Source organism: Xiphophorus couchianus, chromosome 1, assembly GCF_001444195.1.
Source record: "Xiphophorus couchianus chromosome 1, X_couchianus-1.0, whole genome shotgun sequence".
Taxonomy (NCBI): Eukaryota; Metazoa; Chordata; class Actinopteri; order Cyprinodontiformes; family Poeciliidae; genus Xiphophorus; species Xiphophorus couchianus.
This window is the reverse complement of record NC_040228.1, coordinates 7,413,129-7,430,179: the sequence shown is the minus strand read 5'-3', so window position 1 is coordinate 7,430,179 and position 17,051 is coordinate 7,413,129. Positions and strand designations below refer to the sequence as shown.

The following is a 17,051-nucleotide window of genomic DNA, read 5'->3' as shown; positions in this document are numbered from 1 at the left end:
TAAGGCCAATATACTAGCAGGCCCATTTCTAACAATAATTAAAGCTGAATAAGTAACATTATGCTTCTTGGTTTCAGTATCGTTATATCCATTTAGTCGTAAACTGGCATTTAGTTGACCAATGAACAAATCAGTACTTTGTTTTGTTCTTGCGTGGCATTTATTCAAATAATGTGCACTATGATGACTGAAAATATTCTCAGAGAAAATAAGTAGCCCTCCTGTAGTCAGTAATAAGAGGTATTGGAGATTAATATACTGCATGTTAAGATACTGCCTTTTCTATGATCCACTGTCTTTTAAAAGAGTTGCATTTTGTATCAAAGCAATATTCTTTAAAGTGAATTGACTCACAGATGAAACTTTATCCAGAAGGGCCTTCTTAACCAGAAAGACTGCCGCTCTTATCGTGTTTCTCAGCTCGTCTTTGGGCGTTGTGGAGCTTACTTCCAGCAGTTTGCTGTGCACAGCAAGCAGCGCGTCCTCTCTGTAGCACCAGGTCTTAGAATATGCACCAGCCACCTGAGAAAGCATGTTTTTCATTGGTATCGTACAGTAGATACACTGCACCTTATCCATAAAATATATGCTTTTCGTCAAGCACATCATATAGCGGTACCCTTAAATTTGAAATTAAATACATTACTTCACAGGAATTATTTAAAAATACAGCTAATGGGTAACAAGGAAACTCCAGAAAGAACACAAAGCAATGATAGCACACAATGTTTTGAAATTTCTCTCATGTTTCACCTTTTAAAAATCTTTCTTAAATCAATTATAATGCACTACATACACCACGGATCAAAACCTTAAAATGGCAAAAAATAAATAAATAAATAAATAAAATTACGTATCACATTGCCTTTATTGTAAACACAGTGTATGCTTGATCATCAAGCTAATCAAACGTTTAGGGCCATAAGCCCTAAAAATAAAAATCAAAAAATGACTCATTAATAAGTAAACTTCTCATCCTTTACAATGTAAAATTTTAATGGGAGCTTCATGTGAATGATTCCAGAAGGCAGGAGAGGTCTTATGATTATTGGGCTGATGTCAGCATCAGCGAGGGCATGTACAAACCTTGACCTTAAAACTTAATTCTGATTTCAAAAACCAGCTAGAACCTTGTGAGAACTACTACTTCTTAAGCTTTTGTCAACGATAAAAGTTGGAAAAGCTCAAAATCTGAATATTCTTTCAAGGTGCCATTCTGGGGGGCGGTTTAAAAACACCAAAGCAAGTTTTTCTCATCAGCTGAAACTAAAAGGGTCACTGAAATCAGCCCAGCTTAACTGCCCATGGCTGAACTCATGACATTCTTACCAGACTCTCTCCAAAGGCCTCAATAGGAAGGCCAGCCTCTCTCAGAGCCTTCTCAGTCAGGGGCTCTGGCTCTCCGCTCAGGTCAGGACCACGTGGAGACCTTAACACGTCAGATTTAGGGGAGTTCCCCGCTGATGGTGTCTGGATGCTTTCCCCTGCCCTATCTTTTCGCTGAAGTGCTGGCAGGGGCCTCTCATCATAAGGCACACCGGTGATCTGTCAGCAGAAAGCAAAAAACATAAACATTTCAGCTGAAATGTTGTGCCTGAAAGTATTTCACTGTTTGATTCTTGTCACTCATTTTCGATGAAATGAAAGTATTTTAAAACCGAATGCATTTCTCAGAAGCCTGTCTGTCTGGAGGCTTAAAAGGTCAAAAATGTAATCTCTGCAAACAACAACTTTAGCATTTGAACACCGGAGAGATTCAGTATCATTCAACATTCGTACAACAATGACCGTTTGCCACCCTCGATACAAACCAGAGCTCTAGCCAGAAAGTTCTGCGTTTTGTGCCTCTGGGCCAACTGGCACCCTACTGCTTAACAAAAGTCTCAAAGCACTGCCTTGAGGCCAGGTTGGCAGCCGCCAGAGTCAGCCAACTGTTGCTCGCTTTTAATTAAATAGTGAAACCCAAACCTGCAGTAGGTCTGGCCTTAGTAGGTGGTGAGTAAAGCATACAGACCCCTGCTGGTCATAATCTCCCTGTGTGCTCTGGGTTCAAGCACTGCTCAGGTTTAGTCAGGAGACGTGTTCCAAAGGTGCTTCCGAGCTTAGGTATGTTTACAGGAATGTGTGTGTAAAGAAGAAAATACCGCTGGATTATTCTAAAGAAAACACTGATCCTCTTAGGAAATGGCTTCATAGAGGATTTTTTTTTTTAGAAGCTAATTAACGATGTGGCTAACAACAATTTCGATGTGGAAAAATACTTACGTTAACGGAAGGGAGGGAGGCAGGGGTGACAGATTTGTCAGGCTGACTGCTAGGTTTGGGTACAACAGTCTGTGTGGCTGTTTGCTGATTATGAGCGTTTAGTTTCTTTCCCTTCCTAATGTCATCTGTGGACAACAGGGGCTTGGTGGGGGTTGAACCATCAGCAGGAGAAGGCAGAAGAGGTGGAGGACGTTGGGCTGAGGACACGTTTGAGGTCTTGGTGATCTGATGACGCCATGAAAGAGACAGAATCATTTATGGAAATTTTAAAAAACTTGTTTCCCATCACAATTCACTGGTGTCTACTGTGTAGCTGGAGCATGATTAATTGCTTAAGACTGACCATCGTCATGTCCAGCAGGTTGTGAACTTCCAGCTGTTGGTAGACGCTCTTCCTGTACTCGTCCATGAGCTCCTTCTTCGTCTTGGCCAGGTCATAGTTCTCCTTTTCAATCGCACATTTCTTCTCCACATCATATCGAGCCAAACGCTCTCCAACCTGGAAGAGCCCAAATCACTGGGAGACTCAGCATCTTTTCCAGCATGTTTATAAAGTTCATAAAGAGACCTGCTTTTATATATAATGCAACTGGTTTCAGATTTCCCACGTTTAATGGGTTTTATTGCATAGCTATTTTATTGAACTGTTAGATGTTATAAAAAGGATAATTAAACCTATACAGTTTAGTCCAAAAGTATTGATACCTCCGGTGGATGTAGATTTAAAATTATTTTCAGTCAACCAAGAAATTTGTTTCTGACAGGAAATGCAATCTGTGTAATGAATGCAAAACAATATAAGAAGGGAATCAAAAAAAGCATATTTGATCTTTGATTTAAATTTTATTTAAAAAGGGCATGTTGAATAATTTAGTAATGACCTTCTCAACAATCAATGGAATCAACCAAACCCGTTTTTTTATTTATTGACCAACTTTTAGCAGGTATTTTGACTATGTATTTTTGGTCACATGTCTTTGAGGTTGGAAGGGCTCCTTGCCATCAACATCAGGAGAAACATGTGGATTAAGTTAAAATCTTACTTTAAGCCCATTTCTTACAAGGGTTTAAATCAGGGGTCTCAAACTCCAGTCCTCGAGGGCCGCAGTCCTTTTAGATGTGCCTCTGCTGCACCACCTGAATAGAATAATTAGGTCATTAAGGCTCTGGAGAACTGATCTACACAAGCAGGAGGGAATTAAGCCATTTCATTCCAGTGTTTTGTACCTGTGGCACATCTAAAAACTGCAGCACAGCGGCCCTCGAGGACTGGAGATTGAGACCCCTAGTCTAAATCATTAGGGGCTTAAGTACTCCTTTTTATCTTCCAATAACACTTTTTCTTTTTTTTGCTAGTCTACATTGTGTTTCTATTATTGTCTTAACATCTTCTGGTCTGTTCCACATGTGGGTTGGTAACAGGTGTCCAAATTGTCATAATACTGTTCCAGCGCTTAAAAAATCCTTTAATAAGAGGACAGGATGAGTGCTAGAGCGGCAGGAGTGACACTGGCGCCCCTCCCCCACCTTCCCTTGCATATTGTCAGTGACCTGGAAGAAAAAAGAATGCTACAGTACATTCCCCCTAGCTTATAAGAAAGACAAATGCAGATGATTGTGTATCTCAATAGCCGCCAAGAAAACAAAAAAGTCACGGTAAGAAAACTAAAGGAGAACCACTTATCACTCTTTTTAGGGCTTGCAGTTTTAAAAAGGCAGTAATCGATTTAACTCAATTCATATATTTTGTGTCAATTCACAACATACAATCTCTAAACACTTTACCAAAAAAGGTCAATTCAAACCAATCTGCATCTATTTCAACTGATCCTGGTTATTTAACAACGCAGTCAAGTTCAGGTTATGATTCAAATTGGTAAAAAGGAAAAAAAATCAAGTCACTGACTTGCAGCATTCACTTCTCCTGCATGAGCATGTAGGGAATGCAGACAGTCGCTCACACTGCATTTCAGAGTGGCTTGTCTGTTAAGCAGCCAATTGCAGCTTAGCTACCAGAGCTAATACTCTGTATCAAAATAAATCTGTTTTAAATACCACTAATAAAACTGCAATAATCAGTGTTGCACTATATTAGCTGAACTAGCAATAATTGTTTCTCCTCAGTTTTAAATGAAACAATATATCCTAAATGTAAGGTTCTTTTTTTTTTTTTTGCATGTATTATAATACTGTGGTATTTTTAACGAAGGGCATCTATCACATTTAGAGAATCTTGTACTGGTTCGCCCTTCCTCTGGACTTGATCAATAACTAAACAAAAAGATGTAGAGTAAATTTTTTATAGACACTAAAACATTTATCGCATGTTTTGCTCTACTTCTTACTTAGTCTGGGAATAGTTTTTAATGGAGGTATTGAGACAATTTCCATTCATTATATTGGAATAAGTCATTAGATTGTGCTAAACTGTCCGATGTATCTTACGCTTTTTAATGTCTAACTTAAATACTTATTAGTACACCTCAGTGGCTAAAGTGTAAATGTTTTCTTTCTACAAAACATTTACACTGTAAGTGTATCTTAACATGGCCAGTTCAAATGCCTCAGGCGATACTCCAGCCCTGGTTCAGAAAAAAAAAAAAAAAAAAGCAGGAGTGTCAGATATTAAAACCTTGAGACTTACAGTGTGGAAACTTGACAACAGCTTCCAGTGAGTTGGACATGAAATTTCTGCGCACGGAAATTCCTTCGAGGTGAATAAAGCTGCTAACGAGGTGCCAGCCAACACGGTCTTCACAGGTCTACATTCAAGCCTCACTCACTACAAGAGGGATCGGTTCTAAATGCGACTGCAGAAAAAAGTTCAGTATGTCTGAGGTTTTAGGAGTTCTGTCACTCCTGGAGACAGAAAAACACACATCTACTCTTATTACTTGGTAATTATTTGTAATCATTTTATTTCTGAAAAATGTTCCTGTGACGATAAACTGAATTTTTGATGATGGAAGAAACGGAGCAAGTCAGTTTGTTGTGTGTTTTATTCATATATTCTCAGATGCTACATAATGGATAACTCCGACATCACGAGGGTGTGACGATAGGGGATTTTCAGCATGACTGACTTGTGCCCACGATGCTAATGTGCCATGCTAACAAGCGACTGGCATTTGTAAGACTGTGTGTTATCTGGTTACAAAAAGCCTTTCAACTGGGAGTTGGACACACACTGCCCAGGTATCCTGACAGCAGCTGTCGAGCTTGTTAAGAATTCATGGTCTGCATGGTAACGCGGAACACAAAGAAGGTCTGTAGCAGGTATCTGAACAATGTTTAACAGCTTCTGTTACAAATAGAGACAAAGTTGCAGAATAATTGAGATTTTCAGGAGACAAAACATAATGAGTTTTGTGGTGATATGTGGATATAAATGATTTATTTATTAGTTTAAAACATGTTTTAATTTTCTGACTTGTTGTTTAATGTAATACTAGGACTCTGTTATTGGTCCAAGAACATAAGTTGCACCAACAAGGTCTAATGTCTGTGTGGCATAGAATAATAATAATAATGCAGTTGGACAGAGAATTATTTTCTATAGGTAAATGGAGAATAGATTATTGCACTGCTGTTCTTCCCCATCCTGTTGCTCTACACTGTGTTGGAGATTATCTTTTCTCCTGCTAGGTTTATAATTTATGAGGTTGAAGAGTTAGTGAGTTGAATTCATCAATTCACTGGCTGCCGGTATATTTTAGGATTCATTTTAAAATTCTTATGTTTGTTTTTAAATCACTACATAATCTTGCCCCGGCTTACCTCTCTGAGCTTCTTCACCCATACATACCTTATCGGTCTCTTAGGTCAGATCAGCTGCTTTTGGAGGTACCGAGATCAAGAAGGAAGCTCAGAGGGGACAGAGCTTTCTCTGTCATGGGCCCCAAATTATGGAACAACTTGCCTTTGCAGGTCAGGGAGGCCCCTTCACTGTCCACTTTTAAAGCTCGTCTTAAAACCCATCTATTTTATTTGGCTTTCAACTCTAGCGGGATCTAGTTTTAAATTGTATGTTTTGTTTTTAAATTGCAAGTTTTTATTTTATGTTTTTTATTGTTATGTTGTGTTTTGATGTACAGCACTTTGTATCAGCTGTGGTTGTTTTAAAGTGCTTTATAAATAAAGTTGGTATGATATGGTATGGTATGGTATGGTATGGTATGGTATGGTATGGTATGGTATGGTATGGTAATTCCATTTATTGAGACCAAAATGCAGCGCTGGCCCATCACCATGCTTTCCTTACGGGACAACACAGCAAATGGGACCTAACAACAGTTTCTGATTCCTTTTGCAGGCCTCTATCTAAGCTACAGAGCCCTAAAGAGGGCGTTCCCTAGTGTGTCCTTTCCTTAACCTTAGCTGTGTATATATGTATGTGTGCGTGTGTGTCTACATGAGTATGCAAATAGCTAAAAGAGAGAGAAAAATACAGAGTTACTTATTCCCAAAAACTGTCTATTGGCTAGCTAAAAAAAAGCTTGTTTTAATTTGCTCATTTCTATTTGTAACAATCAAAACAATCCAGAATCAATGGATAAAAGTTCTAAATAAGATTTGTATCATTCTAATGTTATATTACTGTGAAGAAGTGTAAAAGTGTGTTGCTTTTCTGTAAAAAAAATAAAATTAGTGTCCTGCAGTTTTCTTTCAAATCTTTGTTTTACTCTCAAGATATTTTCACTCCAAGCTCTTATACTCTGTGAATTTCATGCCTAGCATGCTGACTGCACTACGAATACTTCTTCTACTTAATGTAAAGTGAATAAAACATTTTTGAATCTACCTTCTGAAGGTCTGCGATGGCTTGCTTCAACTTCTTAGCCTCCTCAAAGTTCTCCTGTCGGACAACGGCTTGCTTCTTTTGGTCCAAGAGACGAATGATGTGAGCGACCTCCGGATCCTGGTACATGTCGAAGGCCAAATCATCAAATTGGGAGATTGATAAACATTTGCTGAATGTGAAAGAAAGCATGAAAATGCATGATTGGAGTAGGAATTCAGTTTACGTTATTATCAATTAATCTCTTGGTAGCTCTTTGGTAAAGATTGTTAAAAAAATAAAGACTGAGGTTGTGGAGATGCAACCTGTGGAGTTGCATCTCCACAGGTAATAATGCATTGGTGACCGCACAGAGACCACATTTATGATCAAAAACATGCAACAAGACCATGAATATTCATAGAAAATGTATTTATCAAACTGCGACAGACTGGGGCCTGTCCAGGGTGTACCCTGCCTCTCGCCCACAAAGTTCGCTGGAGATAGGCACCAGCACCCCTCCAGGCCCCACTGGGGACAAGGGTGTACGAAAATGGATGGATGGATGGATGGATTTATCATATGGTCTGTGATAAATATAGTAAATTATTCTCTATTTGACAGGATTGCTTGTTGCAGCGCTCTGATGTAAAAAAAATTTCTGTACTTTATTTTTATCACAATCACCAGAAGGTTCCTGTACAATTCTTGATCAAAGTATGTAAAAAGAATCTAATTGCATTATTTACAAAGATTAAAATGCTAAGAAGTAAGTACATCTGTATATATTTTAAATATGGGTTTTGTTTCCTCAAACGTATGTGACCCTGAATGGCTTACTGGTTGTCTCCCAGACTGAATGGTTTTGGTGGACTGTGTTATTGTCACAAGACAAAAAAAAAAAAAGCAGGGTTCAACGGTCGAGTCTCACCCCATGAAAGTCGTGTCCAGGGCAGCTTCCTGCTGGGTACTGTTGAGGTACAGTTCAATCAGCTGGTCTCCGCTTGGCTGGGGGTAAACAGATGGACAAATTACACAAGTGGATTGGCTGCACACTTATTTCTGTAATGTGCAGGGCTAAGGTTTGTGTTTTCCCTGTTATAAAGAGCCCTAATTTAAACCAACAACAAAAGGTTAAGATCAATTTATTTATTAGTTTCGCGTGTCAAACTCAGGGTTTAATACATAAGGTGTATTTATGTATTAAAGTTCAGCCCTAAATGCAATTGAACATTTGTTGAATTACTTGAAAATTGGCGTTCACGTTACACCATGATGTTCCATTCAATCAGACTGAGCATGTTGAATGGAAAAAAATGATAAATCTCTATATGGGAAAATCTGATTCCCAATGCATACTCAAATGCTCCAACTACATCAAAAATACGTTTTGCAAAGTACTGACTCAGTGGGACACTTTCCTTGCTTTACAAGCATTTGTAACAAATTTTAAAAACAATGCATTTTGTTGCTTCCACTGCGCAGTTATGAACTGCCTTATCTTGGTTGATCAAAGAAAATTCCAACGGAATAAACTGAAGTTTGTGGTTTTGTAAGAAAATGTTCATGGCATAAAAGTACTTTTGAAAAGCTCTGTTAGAACACACTACTGTGCACACATAAACACACACATAGATCCCTACTCAGTCCTTCAAGTGCTTTGAAATAATTACACAAACAAAGCAGCGTTTGCTGAAATGTTTCCGATATCTCATCTTAAAAGCTGCTCTCATGACATGGAACACAGTTTATTGTACTTCAATAAACTTTGAAGTACAAAAAAAAGTTAGAACAAGAACTTTCCAGTAAAGCCTTAAGTGACAACAGCAGATCTAGTCAAAGTGGACACTTGCCTACAAGTTTTTGAAGGCCACTGTTTCGTGTGAAGGAACATAGAGGAAGAGATTATAATCGCTTAATGTAAAGTAGAGGAGTGTGTTGCTGTGTCAGAAACCGTTTTGATAACACTTTATTTGACGGGCGGTGTATGAGGCTGACATGACACCGTCATAAACATGACATAACACCTGCGGAATATGAAGGAGTCTCTATGAATGTCTATGACTGTTGTCATGAAATGTCATTTGGTAAATAATGCAAAGTTGCTCTAAGTGCCAACTTTGCATTATTTTGTAAATAATAACGCTTTAACACACTCATTAAGAAAGGAGTGCTGACTTTAGATAAGGTATAGATGAGATGCTCTTAAACAAATTTAGTTTAACCAAGAAGTAAATAATCCTTGTTTTACACATCTACATCACAGGTTCAATATCCAGAGCAAACATAACGCAGACTCCAGGAGACCCAGCTGTGGCCAACAGGCAAGAACATTGCTGTGATGAAGGTGCTCAGTCGGATTAAAGAAGCAACAATGCACGGCTTGTTCACTGGAATCTGTGCAAGAAGAGTCCACGCTTTCCTTGCGTTTCTGTGTGTTATTGCGTGTACATGCGCGCGTGTGTGTTTTAAGGCAGTCTCGCTCCTCCAGGAGCCGTCCATCTGCAGGTCTATCTGATTACACTCACCAACTGAAGGTCTCCTGTTTGATTACATAGTGCCCTCTCTTTGTGTCTCATTACTACATGGATGACATACATAAACACTTGTACAAATAAGTTTGGGCACTTGTGAAGTTAAGTTGGGCCAGAGCCTTGACTATATACACTGCTCAAAAAAATAAAGGGAACACTCAAATAACACATCCTAGATCTGAATGAAAGAAATATTCTCATTGAATACTTTGTTCTGTACAAAGTTCCATTTGCACAACAGCAGGTGAAATTGATTGTCAATCAGTGTTGCTTCCTAAGTGGACAGTTTGATTTCACAGAAGTTTGATTTACTTGGAGTTATATTGTGTTGTTTAAGTGTTCCCTTTATTTTTTTGAGCAGTATATATACAGTATATGCCTATACCAATGTGACAATAAATACTTTGAAAATTGAGCCAAAAATGTTAAGTTAATAACTCATTTGAATATGTTGTGTGAGTCTTGATTTTGTGAGTCCCCTTTACCAACATCCTGCTGTATTCTGTCAGTTATCTGCAATTACATTTTTGCAAAACAAAAAGGAATATCTCAAACGTAATGGCTTCTGCTGTTAAGTAAAAAAAAAAAGAAACAGTGCTAAACTGACCAACATTATGTTAATGTTAAGTGATAAAGTATGAAAGAAAGATTTCTTGACATTGCAAAATTAAAATTTGAAATGTGTCACGGGTTTGGTTGTATATTTATTAAAAAATTCTATTTAATCTGCCCAACAAGTCAATGCTGAGAGTCGAGAGTCAGCTCAACAGCCCCCCCTTCTGTTGTGCAAATGTAAATTCAGCGCAGAGAGAAATGAGGAGACTGTTCACTTACCCCTGTGTGATGTGTGGTACTGTCCAAAAGATCTCCCAGAACGTTGATGGCGACCAGTGCAACCTGAAGAAGTCAGATTTATTGGCATCAGCTTGAGAAGAATTAAAAAGTCCTTTTTGGGGAATTCTGGCCTCAAATGAAACACATTGAACCGTTTTCCACAAATGAAGGAAACATGAAAAACTAGTGAATCTTCCCAGGACTGATCCACCTCCCAAAATTACTCCATTAATTCATTACTGAGGTTTCAAAAAAAAAAAAAGAGAGATAATTTTAAATACTGCAGGCCTCAACTACCTCAGTTAAGATCAGTAAATAAGTCTTTTTTTTTTTTTAAAAGAAAAAGATACTGTGCAAAAATTTTTTTTACCTCTGGTAGAGAACCAAAATGAAAACCAACCTAAAGCAACCCCAGTAGCTTTGTTTCTGATCTGGGAGAAATGCCCCAACAGATTACCTGATTGTAGCGATTGTAACGGTTGGCATGGTTCCTGTGGAGGGTTATTCTCAGATACGTTCCGACGGCATCAACGTGGACCGACTTCAGCTCCCGGGCTTTGAAGCCAGTCTTCTCGTTATCCGATAAAGACACATACCTGTTGGAAAAGTGCAACTTTGTTATGTTAGATCATACTTTGAACAGGTGCAGGAGAACACAAATGTCAATTCATTCATTTGTTCTCAATCATTCAATAAATAAATCCATTATGATTTCCCAGTGAGTGACCATCATGTAATGCTGGTGTGCATCAGCTGTGATTATCCACATTTGCTGTGATTGAATGGTCACACAGTTTTTCATTTAATATTTTTCCAGAACTAATTTTATGTAGTTTTTATAACACTTTGAGTAGAAATTATTCATACTGACCTGCTGGAATTGGTTCTGTAAATCCTGAAACAATGCAGTGCTGAAACTGTGTGCCATTTTGCAGGTTTCTTTGCATCTGGACTAAATTAGATCAGTGCGATTGCACAATATTTAACACTTAAACAATAAGTAACCTGTGCTGAATGCAGATTCTTCAAAGGATAGTTTATGGATGTAAGTGCCTTTATTTTGTTGGTAGGAATTTCAAAAATCACCAGTTTTAGTGTGTTTATTTTTTTTTTATTTTTTATTTTTTTTGTCATTTCAACATGAAAATGGCCAGAATTAAAAAAAAAAAGATCTGGAAAACCGTGGAATCTTCCAAACTGTGCATGCTCAATAAAATTGTCAGAATTAAGCCTGGTAAAGTCTGAGGTCCTACCCAAGTCTGTGAAACTGTCCAGGGAATCCTGGAGGGCTGGCTTCAGGCAGGCTGTCGCCAACATGAAATTCAACCTTGGCTGGGATCATGTACTGGTGAGCCAGCAATTGCAACTTTCTTATTCTACATCTCTCCGCCAGTTGGAGGGTGAGGTGCTGAGGATACGAACACAGCCTGTAGAAATGTTGGTACATAGAAATATTAGGCTCCGTTTAAAAAGGTAGATTAAAGAGCAACTTGAGAAAACGACATGCTATTACGTAAATAATAAAACCTTATTTCAACATATTTTTTAAGAAAACAAAGTTATGTGATAGCTTTAATGATCATCATCTTGAATTTTACAGTATCTAACACCGAGATGGAAATTCATAACAATAATGGTATTTCAATGTAGAAAGTGAAGCCCATTTATGCACTTGTTACAAATAGAGCGGTTTACTACAAGCATTTATTTCTGTAGATTTTGATCATGTTGTAAGGACTAATCATGGAGACGACTGCTGACTTACAGTCTCTGACATGATGAGCAAGTGGCGTAAATTACAAGCGATAAAGCCAGTGGTTTACATAGTGGTGTATCCAAGCACATTGCTTGGACATGTCTGTGTTCCGGTTTTGTTAGAGCTCAGTGCTGCCTTTGACACATAGATCACAAAATTCTCTTTGAAAAGCTTGAACATGTTGTAGGTATCAAAGAAACAGGACTAGGCTGGCTTAAATCTTATTTGTCTGACTCTGATTCTAGTTTGTTCATGTAAATGATACATTTTCTTCAAACTACAAGGTTACCTTTGGAGTACCACAGAGATTTCTTATTTACCAGTAAGACATATAGGTACTGTTAAAATTTTATCATTTTAAAAGTAGATAGATATGGCCGGTCAAGACCAACTTTATTTCATAGCGAGGAATATATGAGCAAGGCTTCTGTACCCATGCTAAGCTATCAAAATCTAAGGTTTATGCTTTAAGGCCTAGGTAGCTTAAATGAAAAATACATCAGAGATTAACTACGTTTCTGGAAAGAGACCTTCTGGTTTAAATTACCTGCTGGATCTCCAACCACTGACAGTGGGTGCATGCACCATCAGCTCCTTGGCACTGAAATTATCCTCATGACTTGAAGAGGTGACCGCAGTGAATTCTGTCTTCTTTGGCATTCCTCTGACAAACACTTGGAGATTTCTTTTTCTATTGTTGTTCAAAGGAGTTGCTGAAATATAAACAAAAGAAACAGTGTAAAGCTCCACGTGTAAGTGTTGGTTGAACAATTCTGTTGGGCTCTTATAATTTGATAAAATTATATATTTTTACATTTAGCATATTTCAACTAATTTCATAATTGTGTAAATACATTAGAAAATATTAAAGAAAGACAACTTTGGGGTTGACAGGAGAGTGGATCCAGCTTGTCAGATGCATACCCAAACCAGTTTACGTGACATTTACATGCAGAATTTCTCTTCATGAAGGCAACACAGACTAGCTATAGATAACATTGTTGAACACAATGAACGACGCGTTTTCGTTGACTTAAAATCGTTTCATCTGCCAACATGGCAAACGTCATTTAGTCTAACATTACCTGTATTGTACAGAAGACTTACCCGGCTAAAATGAGAATAAGACTGACAGAGGCGAGTCTTTATTTGCAACTCGTTGTAAGCGCACAGCTAGATGTATAAAGACCTTCTGTTGGGGGTTTTGGAGACATCTTACCAACAACATTACCGTATTAATGAAGGATCGCACTCCCATCTCATCTCCAATACCAACGCTGACAACAAGCTTTTCTCACATGCGCAGTAGGTCAGCCTCAAAGGATTCGTCTTCTTCTTCTATGGCTTGTTATGGCAGTTTACACACTTTGCGTATTACCGCCATCAACTGGACGGAGATGTAATTTCAGAAATTAATTTTTCCTCTATGTCTTCAAATTAAAAAAAAAAAAATATATATATATATATATATATTTTTTTTTATCTTCAAATTAAAATATGTATATAAATATATATAAATATATATATATATATATATATATATATATATATATATATATATATATATATATATATATATATATATATTTTTTTTTTTTTTTTTTTTTATGTTGGTAATGTTAGACTATACATATATATATATGTATATATATGTATGTATTTATATATATATATATACACAGTATATATATATATTTATTTATTTATATATATATATATATATATATATATATATATATATATATATATATATATATTATATATATATATATATATAAATAAATAACATACCCCCCCTCCCCTTATTATTATCATTAGTCTTTAAATGCAGCAGATTTGCTGGGTGTCATATTGACAGACACTGTCACGAATTCCCCCTAGTCCCCTCCCCCTAGTGCTCCTCCCGAGTCCAACTTTGGCTTCTATGAAAGCCAATCTTACAAACTATTCCTTAGGTAGGAACTTCTGTCTGTTCAAAATAATAATCGTTTGCCATTTCAAAAACCTTTGTCGTTGCCGCTGCTTGAATAATACCAATCAGTGTGCATTTACCAGCAAATAAAAGCCCATCCCCACACGTGCTCCACCAGCTCTTACAATTCACAGCAGATGTTTCACACTGCGTTGATTTGTCAGCGACAGATTTGGGTTTCTTAGGTTCAATAACCAAAGTTGTAGCTCGAGTAGTAGTTGATTTCTTTCCCTGCCTATCTTTGCTTTTTTGTCTATAAGTTGCAGCTTCAGTCTGTGTAAATGTTTCCATAGTGTGTCGTTTAGATTCAGATGTCAAATGTTTAATTTGAGTTGATTTTTCCATAGTGTGTCGTTTAGATTCAGATGTCAAATTTTCAGTTTGAGTTGATTTTTCCATAGTGTGTCGTTTAGATTCAGATGTCAAATTTTCAGTCTGAGTTGATTGTTCTGTTAAGACTTTAGGTTGCTGTTGGGTTTGAACTTCAGAGTTCGGTGTTATCAGCAGATCTACATGTTCTCCTACAGCATGACATTTGTCTTTGGTACTGTTTGCAACTTCTTCTAGAAGAACGTGCTTCTCTTGCATTAATTGAAGTTGCATTTTCAAGTCTCTGTTTGAATCTCTCAGCGATTCTGTCAACTCATAAATTTCTCCTATCTTGTGTTTGTCTTTGGCCTTGTGAGCAATTAGTTTGCTGTTTTTCTCCTCCAAGTCCAAAATCTTTTTCTCAGCACTTTCTTTTATTTTTTTGGAAATCGTAGCTTCAACCATCAATACTGCTGTCTTTAACTGAAGTCTTCTGTTCTCTTCTCTTAATCCATCAATTTCCTTTGCCATAGAGGATTCTTTGTTAAGTATTTCGTCTTCGGTCTCCATCAGATGATTTTTCAACGCTGTTAATGTTGAAACTTTGTGTCTCAGTTCAGCTATTATCTCTGTAAGTTGCTCTATTTCATTCCGGTGTTCGGTTTCTCTGACTTCTGCCTGAAGTTCTAGATTATACAACTCTTCTTTCAATCGTTGGTTCTCCTGTTTAAATATTGACCACCTTTGTTGAAAAAACTGATGAAATTCTTCACAAACCTGATTTCCTTCCATTCTCACCGTAAAGCTAAATTTTACTTAAAAAGTCCTTTCCTTGCAAGTGATTGGCAAGCTGAAAGTAAGCCTTGGAAGTTAATCCAGTGAAGATCTGTAAACTATCAGCCTTCTACGTCACAAACATTTATTGCTACGTCGTCAGATTTTCCAAACTCTGTGCGGTCAGCTGCGTACAACGCGGGTTCTGGTATCGCTCTGAGCATGCGCAGTGCCACGATGTACGTTGATGGTCCGAAGAACCAGCGTCATAGAGAGGAAGAGAGTCGAGACACCCACTGAACGCGGTACCGAGCCACGCAGCTCTAAATAGGTCCAAACATCTCAGCGCTGTTAGTCAGTTTGAATGGCTTCTGCCACGTCACGTAAATAAACTTATTTTCTTACTTTCTCCCACAACGCCGCTAATTATTGAGCAATAATGAAGTGATTCCTTCACTATGCGTTTTATCAATGCACTTTTAGACGCGACAGGGATAATTATCAGCGTTATAAATTCAAAAGGAAGAGAGACGAACACATTTGTTAAATAAAAGTCTATGAAATGCACTTTACATAGGCGTGTCTACAGTGTTTTATAATAACGTTATGCGGGTACATAGGAAAAAAAAACAGGAGTAACAATAACCATTGTAGCTTCTGATGTCCTCTGTATATGGTAGCATGAGACTGCTATACCTCATCGTCTGTGCCAGCAATTAGACCTATTCCAGTTAACATTCAGATCTACATTCTACAAAGAAATTTATATATTAAAAAAATCCAAATATCACAGATGGAAAATTATCTCAATGCACAGTTAAATTAATTAAAGAACTTTTAAATTACTTAGAACAATATGTAGCTGTAGATGTTTTGACTAAAGACCTGGGATGAATTCTTCATTTCTGTAGAATAATGTTTTTCCCTAACTGGCTTAATAACAATATTATTATTTTTGTAAAACAATTACTTAACTCTGACGGGTACCTAAAGTCTTACTCTGAGTTTTACTGTATCCCAGTTTTCCCCAGGGAATTTGCTATTGTTATGGACGCCGTTCCTAAAGAAGTTCTCCTGCTCTTTAAGAGCCATCTTCATTCTGGGGAGGACAGGGCTGTACATATACAATGTTCTGTTTTTGAATCTGCTGTGGGTAAAATTAGTTTCTCCTCTAAACCTTCCACTAGAAACAAGAATATAAGATCCTTATTTCAGAGGAACATTGCTGCTGCACCTTATGTATCCCACTACTGGAGACAGTTTGTTTCTGATATCAAATGGAAAATGGTTTGGACTCTTATCTTCCAAATACCTTGTTACCAACAAAGCTTCGTGATGTGTGCTTCAAACTTATCCACCGGTGCTACCCTGCAAAATAAAAGACTTTGTTTATTATATTCAGTCTCATATCCTCAATAGTTTTTTCAGTTTTATGCAGATGTACTTTTTGGTTTCTACAATGTCCATCCTACTGATGAGAATCAATTTGATCTAATCTACTGTTAATTCTAATTAAATTTAATATCCATAAATTAAAATTTTCTGGCAAAAAGCCCCTATTTAATCTGTTTTTATCTGAATTACAACACTATGCAGTATCTATGCAGGCCTCCACCGATCCCAAAGCTGGACAGACTCTTGAAGTGCTCAAATCCTTTAACTGTATTCCCTGAAACACTGTCTTATCTCTGTCTCTGCTCCTTGTGTTCCATTTTCTGTCGTTTTTATCCCCTGTAACCTCAGGCATTTTTTCATTTTCTCTCATTCTATCCACCTTATTCCTGGGAGGCGTACTGGGGAAGCGATTATGGGTCTTACTTCCGGCACCTG

At 37.4% G+C, this 17,051-nt stretch overlaps 1 protein-coding gene across 1 annotated transcript in view; it reads right to left on the bottom strand.

Annotated features, from left to right (window-relative positions):
• The window catches only part of cep104 (centrosomal protein 104), a 36,621-nt gene extending 23,141 nt beyond the window's left edge, over nucleotides 1–13,480 (bottom strand). Inside the window, exons 1-11 of the mRNA XM_028002385.1 lie at nucleotides 13,274–13,480; nucleotides 12,714–12,879; nucleotides 11,664–11,837; nucleotides 10,868–11,006; nucleotides 10,411–10,473; nucleotides 7,974–8,050; nucleotides 7,067–7,235; nucleotides 2,609–2,764; nucleotides 2,266–2,490; nucleotides 1,330–1,545; nucleotides 355–522 (exon numbers count right to left, since the gene is read on the bottom strand). Of these exons, the coding sequence (XP_027858186.1) occupies nucleotides 355–522; nucleotides 1,330–1,545; nucleotides 2,266–2,490; nucleotides 2,609–2,764; nucleotides 7,067–7,235; nucleotides 7,974–8,050; nucleotides 10,411–10,473; nucleotides 10,868–11,006; nucleotides 11,664–11,837; nucleotides 12,714–12,826 (1,500 nt within the window). The 5' untranslated portion in view covers nucleotides 12,827–12,879; nucleotides 13,274–13,480. The remainder of the gene's footprint in view (nucleotides 1–354; nucleotides 523–1,329; nucleotides 1,546–2,265; nucleotides 2,491–2,608; nucleotides 2,765–7,066; nucleotides 7,236–7,973; nucleotides 8,051–10,410; nucleotides 10,474–10,867; nucleotides 11,007–11,663; nucleotides 11,838–12,713; nucleotides 12,880–13,273) is intronic.
• Nucleotides 13,481–17,051: the final 3,571 nt, after the last annotated feature.